Source organism: Ostrea edulis, chromosome 2 (assembly GCF_947568905.1).
Source record: "Ostrea edulis chromosome 2, xbOstEdul1.1, whole genome shotgun sequence".
Lineage (NCBI taxonomy): Eukaryota > Metazoa > Mollusca > Bivalvia > Ostreida > Ostreidae > Ostrea > Ostrea edulis.
Window position 1 is genome coordinate 72,920,089 of NC_079165.1, and position 16,746 is coordinate 72,936,834.

At 36.0% G+C, this 16,746-nt stretch overlaps 1 protein-coding gene across 2 annotated transcripts; it reads right to left on the bottom strand.

Annotated features, from left to right (window-relative positions):
• Nucleotides 1–2,452: 2,452 nt before the first annotated feature.
• Nucleotides 2,453–13,780, bottom strand: LOC125681691 (galectin-5-like). 2 transcript variants are annotated; one of them, XM_048921880.2, is made up of 4 exons: nt 13,359–13,780; nt 9,714–9,802; nt 7,106–7,325; nt 2,453–2,754 (listed from the first exon to the last, which is right to left on the bottom strand). In XM_048921880.2, exons 1-4 carry the CDS (start codon nt 13,659–13,661, stop codon nt 2,641–2,643), a joined length of 726 nt encoding a protein of 241 aa, XP_048777837.1. In that variant the 5' UTR covers nt 13,662–13,780; the 3' UTR covers nt 2,453–2,640. The 2 variants fall into 2 exon arrangements, with proteins under 2 accessions (XP_048777837.1, XP_048777838.1); XM_048921881.2 differs by lacking the exon at nt 13,359–13,780 and adding an exon at nt 9,986–10,528.
• Between the last annotated feature and the right edge of the window lie 2,966 nt (nt 13,781–16,746).

Below are 16,746 nucleotides of genomic sequence, written 5' to 3' on the forward strand. Positions count from 1 at the left end.
CGCAAATAAACAATACTAATAAATATAAGTAAATGTGGTCTTTCAGGAATTTCCTTCCGCCATCAGTTTAATACCAGTGTACAAGCAATACAAAATAGATAGTTGGGCAAACACGGACCCTGGGCACACCAGAGGTGGATTCAGGTGCCTAGGAGGAGTAAGCATCCCCTGTCGACCGGTCCCACCCGCCGTGAGCATGTGAAACTAGAAACGCCATCAATCATGGCAATGACAATGTATTAACTCGAAGAATTACTCTTGGCTGTGTATCATCTATACTGGTATCAATAATAATGTATGTTACATGTTTATGCCCATTTGGATCCTGATTTGGTAATAAATACTATTCTATTCTATTGCAAACCATAACTGGTAAGCCTTTGTACTCATAAACTTATAGGTCGTTTCTTTTTGTGTTGGCTTAAAGACGTCAGCGTCTCCATGGAGCTCCAAATTAACGCAACAATTGAATTAAAGATCTCTTCAAATAATTAATGATATCTTCAATTCTGAATTATTGCGCGCATTAATTGAATTGATGATAGCATTAATTCTTCTGCTGAATTGATGCGCGCTTTAATTGAATTAATGATCTCTTCAAATGAATTAATGATATCAACAATTGAATTGATGCGCGCTACAATTCAATTGAAGAGAACAATAATTGATATAATGCGCGCATTAAATCAATTGATGAGAACAATAATTGAATTGATGCGCGCATTAATTCATTTGATGAGAGCAATAATGGATTTAATGCGCGCATTAATTCAATTATTGCTCTCTTCAATTGAATTAATGATATCTTTAATTCATTTGAAGAGAGCAATACTTCTTTTAGAGAGAGCAACTAAATAATTAAAGATATCTTCAATTCAACAGATCCACAATTGAATTAATGATATCTTTAATTGAATTGTTGCTCTCTTTAAAAGAATTGATGCGCGCATTAATTCCTTATACAAAAGGATTGTAAATAATTAAAGATATCTTCAGTTGAATTAAAGAGATCATCAAATTATTTATACCGAGCTCTAAATCAATTATTGCGAGCAATATTTCTACGAAATTAATGCTCTCATCAATTGAATTGAAGAGAGCAATAATTGAATTAATGCGCGCATCAAATCTATTATTGCTCTCTTTAATTCAATTGATGCTCTCATCAATTGAATTGAAGAGAGCAATAATTGAATTAATGCGCGCATTAAATCAATTATTGCTCTCAATAATTCAATTGATGCGCGCATTAATTCAATTGATGAGAGCAATAATTGAATTGAAGCGCGCATTAATTCATTTGATGAGAGCAATAATTGATTTAATGCGCGCATTAATTCAATTAAAGAGAGCAATAATATTGAATATGATGATATCTTCAAATAATTGAAGATATCTTCAATTATTTGAGTTTATGTTAATTTGGAGCTCCATACGTCTCCACATCCATTAAATGTCAAACTCTCAAATTAATCCTCGCAGGTCCTTGCCCGTAACTTCCTTTTTAGTGCAAAATTGAGAAAACTCAATACATATATAGTCACCGTAATGCCACGTTCCGGTAAATATATCTGCAAATCATTCACCTTAAATTCAGGGAATTAGCTACTTGCCATTTTGTAAACATTGCAGGAATATCTGATGTCGCGGTGGCCTAGAGGTTAGAGCGTTCGCCCTGCATGCGGAAGGTCGGGGTTCAAATCCCGGCCGCAACAGACCTAAGTCGTTAAAACAGGTAGTGACAGTTCCATCGCCAAACGCTCGGCATCAGGTGTGAATGTCACGGGTCCTTGGAAATGACCTTAAACACGGATGTCCCGTGTCACAGTAGGTGTGGCACGCTAAAGAACCCTCACTGCTCAATGACCGTCAGCGCCGAGCATAGGCCGAAATTTGAAGCCCTTCACCGGTCTTGGTGATGTCTCCATATGAGTGAAAAATTCTCAAGATACAATCAATCAATCGTATGACATCGGTCTCAGCATGTTCGGCAATCATCGTCCCCATGCCCGAGAATACGACGGTGGTGTTCGAGGCTATGGCGCTTTATACGAAACACCCCCAGTAGATATGCCCTCAAGAAATATCCGTTGTTTATTTTGCTCATTTTGTGGTCAGATCTAGGGAATTAAATTAGTAGTAGTCTGCCAAGGGATTGTGGGTAGTGGGGTGGACCGAAAGCACTCAGCTTGCGATTGATTGATTGATGTTTTCTGTGACACTCAACAATTTTTCAGTGGTGGCGTCCAGGTTTCATTGGTGGAAGAGAGAATCCAGATACCTGGGAAGAGACCACCGACCTTCCGAAAGTAAACTGGGAAACTTTCTCACTTACCGGCGCGAGCGGGATTCGAACTCGCACCGACAGAGGGGCCGTGTGATTTTGAGAGCGATGCTCTAACCACTCGGCCACGGAGAAGATGCACGTGTTTTACAAAGAGTATTTATTGACTCAAACCTGAACATCATTTTATTTGACAGCAAACAATTAAGAAAAATTACAAACAAACGACCAATTTACGTAGCATAGGCTAAAAGACGAGGATTGAATAAGATTCATTTTATGTAGTATTAACAAGCATATATATACAAAAACAGATAGACCGAGCACTGTATTTATGCATGACAATGACGTCACTATTACAAGCGGACTTCCGTCAGTCGGAGGTCACCTAATATCTGAAGAGTGTTGATTCTATCTAGCGGCTTCATTCGATGTCTGAACTCGAGCAGGTGCTGTTTGTTCACTGCAATCTACAAGACGGAAAATATTTTTTTTGTACTAGACGTATTGCATATGGTAATTTCAAGCGGCCTTAATTGTCGCTCACAAAACGAGCTCTAATGGTAACAAGAGTAGTCAAATTAAGCAATGAAAATTTCCTTCGTCCCATCTTGGACGCATCCATCTCGACCCCTTCAAAGCAAATTCTTTACAGGCTCTGATCTTGGTCTCGTGGTGATAGAACTCATTTTTATTTGTTACGCGAAGTGTTTTTGAAAATACAAAAATCGTACAAGAAAAATTACCACAAAATAATTCATTTCAAGTTTTTTCCACGTTAACTTATCAGGGTATTTCTTGTTTGCTACGTCGGAAAAAATTCAGTTTGTAAATCTCATCCTGACAGAGCGATAGTGATTCTTGATATGATATGTTGTACGGTGTGACTGTTGAGACGAGCGAAGCGCATTAAACATCTTGCAACAGGACTTGCAGACATTTAATCCGCCTATTCATTTTACGTTGGAAATGAAAGGTGGAAATATAACACAGTCGATTTTTACAGTTGCATTGTGACGTCACATTAGCTGCAATGTTGTTTATTCTTTTAATCCAAGCATCAACAACAACTAAACGTACAGAAGCTATGAGAAAGCTTGTTTGGAATTTAAAAACGTTTGTGGTACTTCCTATACAATTTATTTTATATACGGGGTTGTCAATGAAGCATACCGCAGTGGCGGTGACATTACGGGTAATACTCATCTTTTTTTTTCTTCAGCTGATGAAGACCAAATCACATGCCTCATATGGGACTATTTTTATAGCGTAGTAAACTATATACATGTAGAAATTAGGGTGACACGGGGTCATACTAAAATGGGGGTGACCCTGGGTCCTACTTGAGGGTACGAATTATTCTTCTGCGTGACTTATACATATATGTGTAATCATAGAACGAACTCTTCGCGTCGCTTCGCTCGCTATTAACCTACCTGCTCATGTATGGAGCGCTAAATTAACATAAACTCAAATAATTGAAGATGTCTTCAATTATTTGAAGATATCATCAATTCATTTGATGCGAGCAACAATTTAATTAAAGATCTCTTCAAATAATTAATGATATCTTCAATTCTGAATTATTGCGCGCATTAATTGAATTGATGAGAGCATTAATTCTTCAGCTGATTTGATGCGCGCTTTAATTGAATTAATGATCTCTTCAAATGAATTAATGATATCAACAATTGAATTGATGCGCGCTACAATTGATATAATTGATATAATGCGCGCATTAAATCAATTGATGAGAGCAATAATTGAATTGATGCGCGCATTAATTCATTTGATGAGAGCAATAATTGATTTAATGCGCGCATTAATTCAATTATTGCTCTCTTCAATTGAATTAATGATATCTTTAATTCATTTGAAGAGAGCAATAATTCTTTTAGAGAGAGCAACTATATAATTAAAGATATCTTCAATTCAACAGATCCACAATTGAATTAATGATATCTTTAATTGAATTGTTGCTCTCTTTAAAAGAATTGATGCGCGCATTAATTCCTTATACAAAAGCATTGTAAATGATTTAAAGATATCTTCAATTGAATTAAAGAGATCATCAAATTATTTATAACCGAGCTCTAAATTAATTATTGCGAGCAATATTTCTACTAAATTGATGCTCTCATCAATTGAATTGAAGAGAGCAATAATTGAATTAATGCGCGCATCAAATCTATTATTGCTCTCATTAATTGAATTAATGAGCGCATCAATTGAATTGAAGAGAGCAATAATTGAATTAATGCGCGCATTAAATCAAATATTGCTCTCATTAATTCAATTGATGCGCGCATTAACTCAATTGATGAGAGCAATAATTGAATTGAAGCGTGCATTAATTCATTTGATGAGAGCAATAATTGATTTAATGCGCGCATTAATTCAATTAAAGAGAGCAATAATTGAATTGATGATCTCTTCAAATAATTGAAGATATCTTCAATTATTTGAGTTTATGTTAATTTGGCGCTCTATATTCATGACATATCCTGGCGTTACCGGTTTTCTATAGTGCAATAAAATTTTTACAATATGTTCAACGTTTTATTAGATCTCAACTTCATTCTATCTGTTCTAATCAATTAACTATATATAATACATATACTGTTGTGTCTGTAAAACTAAGCATTTCAAATTTCTTGAAATCCGCTATGATCAGGGTTGTTTTGACTGACTTATTTCTTCCTTTAAGGTCAAAATCAAGCATCGATAAACAACGGATTTACTTCATATCGTATCATCTTGAGTTGTCATTAAAAAAAAAAGAAGAAAACTCCTTAGATCCGCAATTTGACTTTCATTTTTACTACATGTGTATTTTAATTGATTTTACGCTATTTACTAATCAAGTAAGAGTCTACTATAGCTTACGGACTTCACCTTACATATGAAACAATATGCCAGTAGTAACACTGGAGCAAGCGTTTAGAAGTATCACGCTGATGCTACTTGTCGACCTTGGAGGTGAGTTCCCCGATGGTAGTTCACACCCGTAGCCAGGGGGGGTTCGTGGGGTTCGTACGAATCCCCCCCTTGAAAACTACTAAGCACTATTAAAGTCGGGATTTTTTATGAAAATCATGAAAATTCATAGTAAAAAAGGCATGATTCCAAAATTCAAATTAAGTGCCAGGAAATTGCTAGATTGCAGGATTTTGCACCAAATACCCCAGAGCTTCTGGGGGCCTTGAGTGGCCCCCAGACCCCCTGCCGTAGTGGCACCTCGCGGTGCGAGGTGATAGACTCGCAACGCGAGTCTATGTAACCCTCCCTTGAAAAATCCTGCCTACGGGCCTGGTAGTAGGTCTCCTTTAGTTTGCTGTCAGTGTCGTTGATCCTTGCAGTTATTTTGCAGGATAAGTAGTTGTATATCTTATAAGGCATGCTTACTAGACTCTCCTCAAGTTCCTCAATTCTGTTTTCATTAAGTATTTGTTAAGTTCATCCCAAAAATTTCTGGATTTGTGTTGGTTTTTTTTAAAGCTGAAATTTGAGAATTTTTCTTTCAGTTTCTTTGGAAGCGTCTACTCCATGTCTGTGTGTGTATTTATAGCATCAAGAAGTACGTTTTCACTAAAATCCCCAATGCTCTCATTTAGGGCGATCGTTTGTTCTATTTCATTTACCAGTGAGTTCATTAATGAAACAGTGCCATTCGCTTGAATTTGCATGGTTCCTGTCGTTACAAATATAGAATCAGTATCACATGTTTGATTTTGTGATCACAAATTCCTAATTAATTGGAAATTTCAAATCAGTGATTTGAAAGCACAATTTTAAATTTAAAAAAATCATCAATCCGTAATCATGGTTTATTGATATGCAAATGCAAGTTTTTTTGGGTTTTTTTTCCATAACACTCACCTTGGACAAACATAACTATTTTCTTGATGAAATTTGATCTATATGTAACAAAAGTTGGGGGTGAGGTCTCCTTGGCAAAGCTGAAGTTACATCAAGCTATACATGTTGTGTGAGAATCCTTTCAAACTATCCAGTAATTTGCAGTTACACTTCCGATGTATTTGAAATGATTAAGATTATTATTTGGCATGTTTTCCCGCACATTGTTAATACACACCTCCATCTTGACTTATTATAGCAAATCTCCAGTTTTTAGAAAGAATATAATGTTTCAAAGGATTATCATTATATCCTTTCCACAAACCTCGCGTAAAAATACGTATTGGCAAAAAATAGAAATTGCGACCTCCTCCCCCCCCCCCCCCCCCGTGCGCTGGGCCCCAGGGATCATTCATAACGTATTTGGAATTGATCGTACGAGGAAGTTGCATCCGATGGGTCCAACTTTTTGTTATAATTACAAAGTTCTGCATTTTAAAAAAATCTAATTTTACGCGACATGCGTAGGAGTTTCATGAACACATTTTCCTTTTCCCGGATTTTCATATCCTTCAAAATTGGGTCGGTATAGGTCCTGCTTAATAGGCACGCACACATTCTAGATGTCAAAAGAAAAACTCAATAAAAGGTGACAAAAGAAAAGGAAGGAGAAAGGTGAAAAAAATATTACACCCTGAAAACAAAAAGCAATAAATAAATAAATAAATATATAGAAATAAAATTTAAAAAAAAAGAAATCTTTCGCACATACTTCTTGTCGGAATGACCCTTGCACCGTGACCTAAAGGTGCTAGAGGACCTATGCGGATGCTCGCTCTGTAGAATATTAATCATCTTTTTTTGGATACAGAGATGTATTTATATATTAGTTCATATTAACACAAGGGTTACAAACTCTATACAGGTAGTTTAGGAAGTTGCCTGTGTACAAAGATATCGTACCTTGAATTTGCCAGGTTTAGTCTTGATTTTTATGTCAAACTTGGCGTTTGGAACGAAAGGAAAGCACGGACTGTGTCTCTCTTCTGCTCCCCAACCACCACCCTGGCAGGAATTTCTAACGATGACATCACGTTGACCACCAACTCGAATACGGACGTCAAAGTGAAACGCAATGTCACCGCCTCCGTCATGAGGACCACAGATGAGGTTTACGGTGAACCTGAAAGCAGACCAAACATTAACAAACACTTAGGTTGCTTTCCACAATCTCGGCAATACCAATTTTGCTGGCGTCGCCAGTAATGGAATGTGATCGACAATATTGGTAATACCACGATTTGAGAATAATCATATAATTGTATAATGGTTTAAACTGTACAGTGTATATTTTTTTCAATTTTATGCGAATGTGAGTGTTGATTTTGAAATATACAATGGTCAATGTCAGAGGACATAACTCTTAAAATCGCAGTTGCAAAATAAAGGACTTTAATTATATATTTAATTCTTATTCTCAGTTGCAAAATAAAGGACTTTAATTATATATTTAATTCTTATTCTCAGTTGCAAAATAAAGTACTTGTTTAAACTTAGTGATATTTAAATGGAGCATTTATCCTTTGATATAGTACAGGTGTAACCTACATATCTAGCAGCACAAGTCTAACCCTTTTCTATATATACCTACATTTTCTTATACCATAAGACGAAGAGACATTTACTTATGTTTTCAATTGAATTAAGATGGCTAAATATATATTTTCAATTTAAATTTTTTGAAATCTAAACTCTTGGAGTAAATAACAATCTACTGCTGTACATAATAATCTACTGCTGTACTTGATAATCTACTGCTGTACATAATAATCTACTGCTGTACATAATAATCTACTGCTGTACTTGATAATCTACTGTTGTACTTAATAATCTACTGCTGTACTTGATAATCTACTGCTGTACATAATAATCTACTGCTGTACATAATAGTCTACTACTGTACTTAATAATCTACTGCTGTACATAATAATCTACTGCTGTACTTGATAATCTACTGCTGTACATAATAATCTACTGCTGTACACAATAGTCTACTGCTGTACTTGATAATCTACTGCTGTACATAATAATCTACTGCTGTACTTGATAATCTACTGCTGTACTTAATAATCTACTGCTGTACATAATAATCTACTGCTGTACATAATAATATACTGCTGTACATAATAATCTACTGCTGTACATAATAATCTACAGCTGTCCTTGATAATCTACTGCTGTACTTAATAATCTACTGCTGTACATAATAATCTACTGCTGTACATAATAATCTACTGCTGTACATCTGCTGCTAAGTTATAGATGACATATACACATATTTTTTTCTGATGCCAAAAGAAAAAAAGGGGTGTTCAAAGGCATATCTCAAAAATGACATCACAATATTTTGCAAGAACTCCAACAAAACAAATTTGTAGTATTAATTATGAGTTATCTGCAGTTCTTTGAAATTGAAATCATTTTGACATTTTAGCCCTTTATAAAATGTTTTTCTGGAGGACAATATATTGAACTGGTACTCTGCTGATTGGTGCCTACACATAAACATAAGAGATGCGAAGTCAACAGTGTACCAGTTTAGGCAAATGAGAACAGGGAATTATTTTGTAATTACTATCGTATCCAATGTGTTTGTAAACATTCTGAGGAACGTTTTGTGATTTCCTAGTTATGATCTTTAATTTCGCAACCTTTTTGGAACATGCAAAATTTTACCAATATCTTAGACCCTATGACTTTAAAAATGGATAGAAAAGGGAAGGAGCTCAGCAGAAAAGCAAGATATTTTAGTGCTATAATTGCAGGAAAGGCTATAACCGACGATGATACTTAAGAGAGGTTAAGAGTACAACGTAACTCCAACAACAAAACTCCAACAACGAAACTCCAAAACTCCAATAACGAAACTCCAACAACAAAATATATGACGCCCCATCTTGTGTATTTTTAGTCCATGTAGATATTTGACATTTATTGATGTTTTATGTCTGTTTTTTCCCCCTCAGTTTTTATAATCATTGTCTCTTTTCTCGCAGTTCAACTTGTCCGATGTGGGTCTCTGAAATGGTTCGGTGCAAGTTCACAATGTTTTATGGTAGGCCAATGTTCGTAGATGATCCTTAGCATTTGAGGTTTGCAATATGTGGGAGGAAAAGTATATTTTGGAGGTATCAAAAGCGGATCGGGTTTCAGATATTTGCCATAGAATTTTATGAGAAAATTGAAAAACACAATTTTTAATGCCTCAAACTTTTACATGGTCTGTTGTCAATGAAATTTTGTATGAAGTGGTAGTCTCTGTTACGTTATTACTCGATAGTACTAATGTAAATTATATGCCTATGAATTAATCCACCCATTTCTGTTAATTTGTAATAGATTCAGAAGTAAAAATGTAGAATTGAGGTACACTTTCATTAGCGACTATCATCAAATCTTGAAAAATGAACACCCGACGATAATTATATGGCTGGTCGTATAATAAATTGATAATTTTACGGACAGAAAATAGATACAAAATATGTTTTGATGGTTTCCACAAAGTTCTTACCTCTGTGCATTTGGATTTAGAACTCCACTGATAAAAATTTTCTTCCCTGGGAGAATTCCTCCAGAAATGGGCGTGACAAATGGGACCGGCTAAAATATATAGATAGATACATGTAGGTAGTGAATAGGTGTGTGTGTGTGTGTGTAAAATATATAGATACATGTAGGTAGTGAATAGGTGTGTGTGTGTGTGTGTACATCTGTTTACCCTACTTTGGTGAAAATGCAAGTTTCGAGATATACAATTTAAAACTGGTAGCCAACTGTACTTACGGGATTATGAATGGACTGGGTTTTCCCTCCTGGGTACCCGCTGGCAGGAGCGCATGCCCCACTTCGAGGAGGTGAGGGGGGATAGGTACAAGTAGTGTGAAAAACATTGCCATCCATGAGTGCTTATCTCAGTGAAAACAGCTAACGCGATTTTTTAAAATAAGAATCATGATAAAAATATTTCCTTGTCTTTTTTTAAACTTTGCATTACAACCCAAAATTAAATATATGGGGAAGAGCTGTGAAATGTAATTAGAAATGTGTTACTATTAATAAGAGATGTTATCATGAACTACTGATATGATGGATATAGTTACATTAAATTTTGAAATGAAGACAAATAATATATACCCTGTCGCAAATTCAATTGGCTATTTAATTTAGCGCACCCCACACACTATAGATCTAATGACATTCCATTTTATTTTTGATTAGAATTAATATCTTCGCATGACAAAGGTTCGATTGATTGTATATTGTTTAACTTCCCTCTCGAGAATTTTTCATCCCGTGAGCATCCGGGTTAGAATAGGTCCTCAGTACCCCCCTGTTTGCCGTAAGAGACGACTAAATGGGGCGGTCCTTCGGATGAGACCGCAAAAACCGAGGCCCCGTGTCACTGCAGGTGTGGCACGATAAAGATCCCTCTCTGTTCAAAGGCCTGCACGCGAGTCCAAGAGCGGATTGCTTGTTTCCCTCAATATAAAATTATTTGCATCCAGGACATGTAATAACATTTTTTTTTAAAATATGCGTTCGTTAAAAGTAGCATTGTGATCCTTTTGCGATGTATTGATAGGCCCCGCATCGTGGATCCTCCCACTTAGTGACTTTGTAATTGTCGTGAAGATATGAGGGTAACTATTCTTTTTAGATTTTTCGGTTGACGTTTGCTGTTGATGAATTTGATTTCATTGTATATCGTCTTGGTTGATTGGTTGTCTTTCAGTAAATTGTTTAGTTGACTAACTATTGAGTTGATATTCCTATTGCTCGGGTTGAGCTAATGTAAAAAGTGGAATATCTTTGTCTTTTCCCCGGTTGTTTGTAACAAGTAGTTGAGAGCGGTCATATCGCTTTGCTATTTCAATTCCGTTTACTCTAAGTTTATCAAGATAGCCTTGTTTTTGTAAGTACGATTTGAGTTTCATGAAACGGATACATTGTATCTCGGGTAATAATTTATATCGCTCCTATTAAGCATAAGCGTCTACCCAGATTGTAGGGAATTGCAGGTTTTGTAGGATTGATTGAATATTGTTTAACGTCCCTCTCGAGAATATTTCACTCATATGGAGACGTCACCACTGCCAGTGAAATGCTGCAAAATTTCAGCCTATGCTCGGCACTTATGGCCTTTGAGCAGGGAGAAATCTTTATCGTGCCACACCTGCTGTGACATGGGACTTCGGTTTTTTGCGGTCTCATCCGAAGGGACGCCCCATGTAGTCGCCTTTTACGACAAGCAAGGGGTACGGAGGACCTATTCTGGTTTTGTAGGATGAAGATGACATGATCCAAAATGTAGGTATTGGTGTGTATCAGTAGGTTTGTAGTAGACATCCGTTCTTTGATACATGTAACTTACACGTCAAGAAAAGGCAATTCTGTACCATTGATTTCCATTGTAAATTTTATACTAGGGTTTAATTCCTTCGATAATTTGCGTAAAAAAAAATTTCAATCTATCCATGTCAGACCATAAAATAAAACAATGAAGAATTTGTTTTCACTTCGATTTTAGTAGTTTTGCTTCCTCTTCGCCCCATAGAGTTGTTATTTGTTGATGAAGTTTTTCCTCTAGGTATCCCAAGGTTATCGTGGCATATGTCGGTGCTACTTCTGTTTCCAATGCCTTTTGTTTGAAGAAAATGTTTGTGTCCAAATGCAAAACTCTTGTTCTGAAGTATTATCTTCAATCCCTCCAAAACAAAATCCTGATTAAATCTAGTGGTCAGGATATTTCTCAATCCAATATTTTACGGTCCCAATCCCTAGGCCTAAGGGTATATTTGAATACTGGGTTTAAACCGACAACATAAAAAAATACATGTTTTGTATTATCTAGTTTCGTATTATCTTGTATATGGTCAGCTATTTAATTGAGAAAGTCAAAGTAATCCCTGATAAAACTACATGTAGGTACCTTTTCGCAATACGGTTTTAATATTGAGATGACGAATTGAGTCCTCCTACGATAGGGCGAAAACAGAAATCTTTGGATTTAAACAAGAAATATATTCCCCCGTTTTAGTTTTTATTTCGTTTTTTTTTTTTTTTTTTTTTTTTATTTCTGTTGACTTATGCACCTTCGGTAAACTGTAAATCTGGATCTCGTGGACATCAAAGTTTATGAGATAGTCTCTTTGTTATATCGCCCGAGAATGGGCCACTGACTAGTTGTTTAATCTTTATCATTATTTTTTCTTCTTCTGGTAGTTGTCAGAAGTATTGTAATATTCTTGGTCTTCTAGCAGGTTTAAAATTTCACGTTCGTAATGTTTTACTTCACCGCTCTTGTCCGCTTCTTTGACGAGAATGCCTTCGTCTCGTTAGATAAGTCATTTAGAGCCTTCTCCTCTTCTTAGATCTGATGTCGGAAAGAGCACTAGGCAAGTTGATGCTTTCAAGAGTGTCACAACCTGAATCTTCCCCGCTTTGGAACAAATGTGATTTATTTCTCACCAGATCCACAGCTTCTTCCCGTAGATCAGTATCTTCATCGTCGTTATCCTCATTGAAAAATTCTCGTAATCGAAGTCGCCTTGTAATTCTTTTATATCTGTCCTAAGTTCTCGGTTATTCATACGAGGTGTGGGTGTATATTTCATAATACATGTAATTTAATCTCTGTTTCTATCAAATAGATTGGACACTTTAGGATCTATCTGTTTTGGCTCGTGCATTACATCTGTTTCTTTAAATCAACTAGATTAGAGTTTTCTGTTGGTGAAATGGTCGTATGAATTTCTGTCCTTGGTTGGGTTTACCGCCTCATATTATATATATATATATATATATATATATATATATATAAAGCACAGAAATGGCAATGAACTCTTAAATGAACATAACTGCCCTAAGTGAAGAAATATTTAATATAAAGCACAGAAAATTTCACTTTATTTGGATACCCACTTCCGCCCCTACCCGGGGTTGAACTCACGACCTGCGGAACCAAATCTCCTAGCAGTATACCTGACTTACCGTTACTTTAGTAAAAATGTGAAGATACAAAATTTAAAACTATATATATATATATATATATATATATATATATATATATATATATATATATATATATCTGACTTACCCTTACTTTAGTAAAAATGTGAAGATACAAAATTTAAAACTGGTAGCCAACTGTACTTACGGGATTGTGAATGGATTGGGTTTCCATTCCTGGGAACCCCCTGGCCGGAGTACCTGTATAAGTAGCCGGAGAGCAGGCTCCAGTTGGTGGAGGCGTGGTGGGAAAGTTGCATGTACATGTAGCCGGAGGGCAGACTACTGTTGGTGGAGGCGTGGCGGGAAAGGTAAATGTAGTCGGAGGGCAGGCTCCTGTTGGTGGAGGCGTGGTGGAAACGGTAAATGTAGCCGGAGGGCAGGCTCCAGTTGGTGGAGGCGTGGAGGGAAAGGTACATGTACATGTAGTCTGACAATCGTCGTCATCCATGACTTCTTTTCTTTGTAAAACAGCTAACCGACTTTTCAAACACGAATTATGATAAATTATTTCCTTGTATCTTATTTTTTATACTTTGCATCACAACTCAAATGTTTAGTTAAGGAAGAGCTGTGAAATGTGATAAAAAATGTGTTACTATTTATAAGAGCTGTTATCATGAAATGCTGGTAAAATGGATATAGTTACATTAAATTTTTGAATAAGGACAAATAAAATTGCATTGCCTTTATATAAACATCAATGATTTTTCCATTGTCAGAAAGACTATCACTTTCCCGTAGAAGCCCTGTGCAGAAATTGCTATCTTGATGGAATACAAGAGGCCCTTGGGCCACAGTGCTCACCTGAGTAACCTTTGTTATATACATAGATGCACATGATTTTGGGTACTAATTGTTTAAACTTGTACCTCCTGGTGTGGTCCCCACATGGTTTGAAAAGGACGCATGTATATGTATACACATGGGAAAATTATCTCAACACCAGCTTTCTTTCTCTTAGCCTATAGCCTAAGTATGACGATAAATTCCACGCCATAAGATGAATAACAGTAATAATGATGATGCAGTTTTCATGTTTGACGTTATTTTTAACAGTATCATGTGACCTCTAAAATGTAAAAAGAAAACGTGATCGGCAAATGTATTCATTCAATTCATTGTAATTCTTTTTCTACGATCGGTGAGAAGACGTGATATTTTGAGGGAAAATTATCCTAAATAACGATGCCTCCTCCTATTGATTCAAATGTATACATTTATTATGGATGAAATAAAGTTAAATATCGTTAACATGTTGTAAATATCAAACTAAACAAGTTTTTTCAACATATAGTGTATCTTTCGTTCACTCGAATGACGGTCTCTAAGCGTCTGATAAAATGTTGAATTTGACGTGGAAGACCTTGTCACCCTTAATGCAGTGTCCGTGTCATTTCATCCGAGAAGAAAAAACACCATGCTGTGGCCTTCAATTCGACATTTAGATATATCGACGATGTATTATCTATGAACAATAATAATTTTCATTCATATGTCGATTCAATATATCCCAGTGAACTCTAGCTGCAGAACTGTAGCTCTCTGAAAAAAATATTGTGACGGACAGAGAGGTACAGATCCACCCCTATAAACACCTTCGATTTACGGCGCACAAAAAGCTGCGCACGGTTGAGGCCTTATATCGTTGTATTCTTGTGTTGCTGTTGCATAAATTTAATATAAAAAAATTCTTAACATATTTTCCTACTATTCTTATATCCAAACATACCTTCAAATATTCATTAAAGCCCCATACGACCTGAAAACTCGCAGCTTTTGATGATTTCGTTTGTTGACCTTATGGTTATTGATATCAATGGTTATTGATTCGCTACCTCGCATTCAATAACCCTTGACTTGTGAAGATGGCCTTGGAGTTTCCTACAAAAGGCGAGATTGACAGCATTGCATACGTGGTGATTTATGGTTAAACAAGACTCTCTTTAAGAGTCTTCTTGCACGCAGCCGATTCCGCACTAAACCCCAGTTGTGGCCCCACCCAGAACAGATTTATACACAGGTATCAATCACAGTTGTGGCCCCACCCAGAACAGATTTATACACAGGTATCAATCACAGTTGTGGCCCCACCCAGAACAGATTTATACACAGGTATCAATCACAGTTGTGGCCCCACCCAGAACAGATTTATACACAGGTATCTACATTACATTAAGATACTTGCATATTCATTTGACAAATTGTACTTGTGGCTTTTGATAAGACGTTTTTAAAGATTGACCCAATATATTCCATTTTAAAAATCAAATTCCTAATTGTGGCCTAACCCTGACCTGGTCGATCGTTCTGAATAAAATTAATCTTTGGTCAGGTGGTTCTTAATAATTTGTAAACATCACGTCTAATTCCTCAAAGGATACTTTGTGACTAGATTAGTTGAAAACTAGAAAAACAATTGTTTTAGCACACTAAACCGGTCCTTTGGGCTTCGTTTTTTCCCCCCATTTCCCAACTGAAATACGGACAATCACGGAACACGGAAATTGTACCCCAAAGAACCAACCAAAAAAAAATAATAATAATAATAATATAAAAAAAATAACCCGGAAGAATCACGGACAGATTTTTTAAATCAAAAAAGTTACACAAATTCTATAAATTGTTTTCATTGAAGAATTTATATGAAATAAGGATATGCTTTTCGGGTAAAAATGATCCCAGTTTTGTATATTTCTACCGTAATTCATGAGTTCCGTGATCCGAGATTTGCAAACCGCGATCTGCATACGTAACATTTACATATAAAGAGAAGCCGTTTTTAGTACATTTCATCGTCTTCCTCCTTTCTGTCCCACTTTGGCATTCAAAGTTCCACTAAATGTACCTCCTACACAGAAGAGCTCTTCTCTCGAAACTGGCGTATAGGGTAACGCTCTATAACGTCACAGTATTTTTCTTTGTTGCTACAACAAGCATAGAGAGTACTGAATAGACTTTTCCCCTCAAATTGTGTATCACACGAAAGCTCGGGTATCCAGACCACGTGTCTTCTCTAGTTTAGTCTGCGATCTCCTACTTTTGTTCACTTGGTGCCGAAGTGAACAACTAGCGTCCATTGCTATGAAAGATCAAAGATCAAATAACCCAAATAACAATACAATTTCGTGGGAAGGGGGGGGGGGGGCTAATTCTGCGAACTAAATTTATTTTCTTCAGTAATTATTTTAGATCAAAAACTGATTCAATTGGCATAGAAATGGAATCCTTTATTTTGACACTGCTGGAGATAACCAACAGGAAATGGTAAGAACCATACTTCTGAAATGGAGTCTTTCCTTGGGAGGAAAATCACTTCTCTCCGTTTCAAGTTAAAACGACCATTGTTTTCAATTCTTTGCAAATTAGAATGAATCATTATCTCAGTAATGTATTGATAAAAAATTAAGAGAGTTTGTCGATGATAAGAAGATTCTTAAAACCATTGAGAGAATATTGAAATCATCAAAGAAAACAACGCATGTGTCAACGTAAGGATCTGGTTTTAGTTTTGACGTTTTATGGGTAAATGGTCC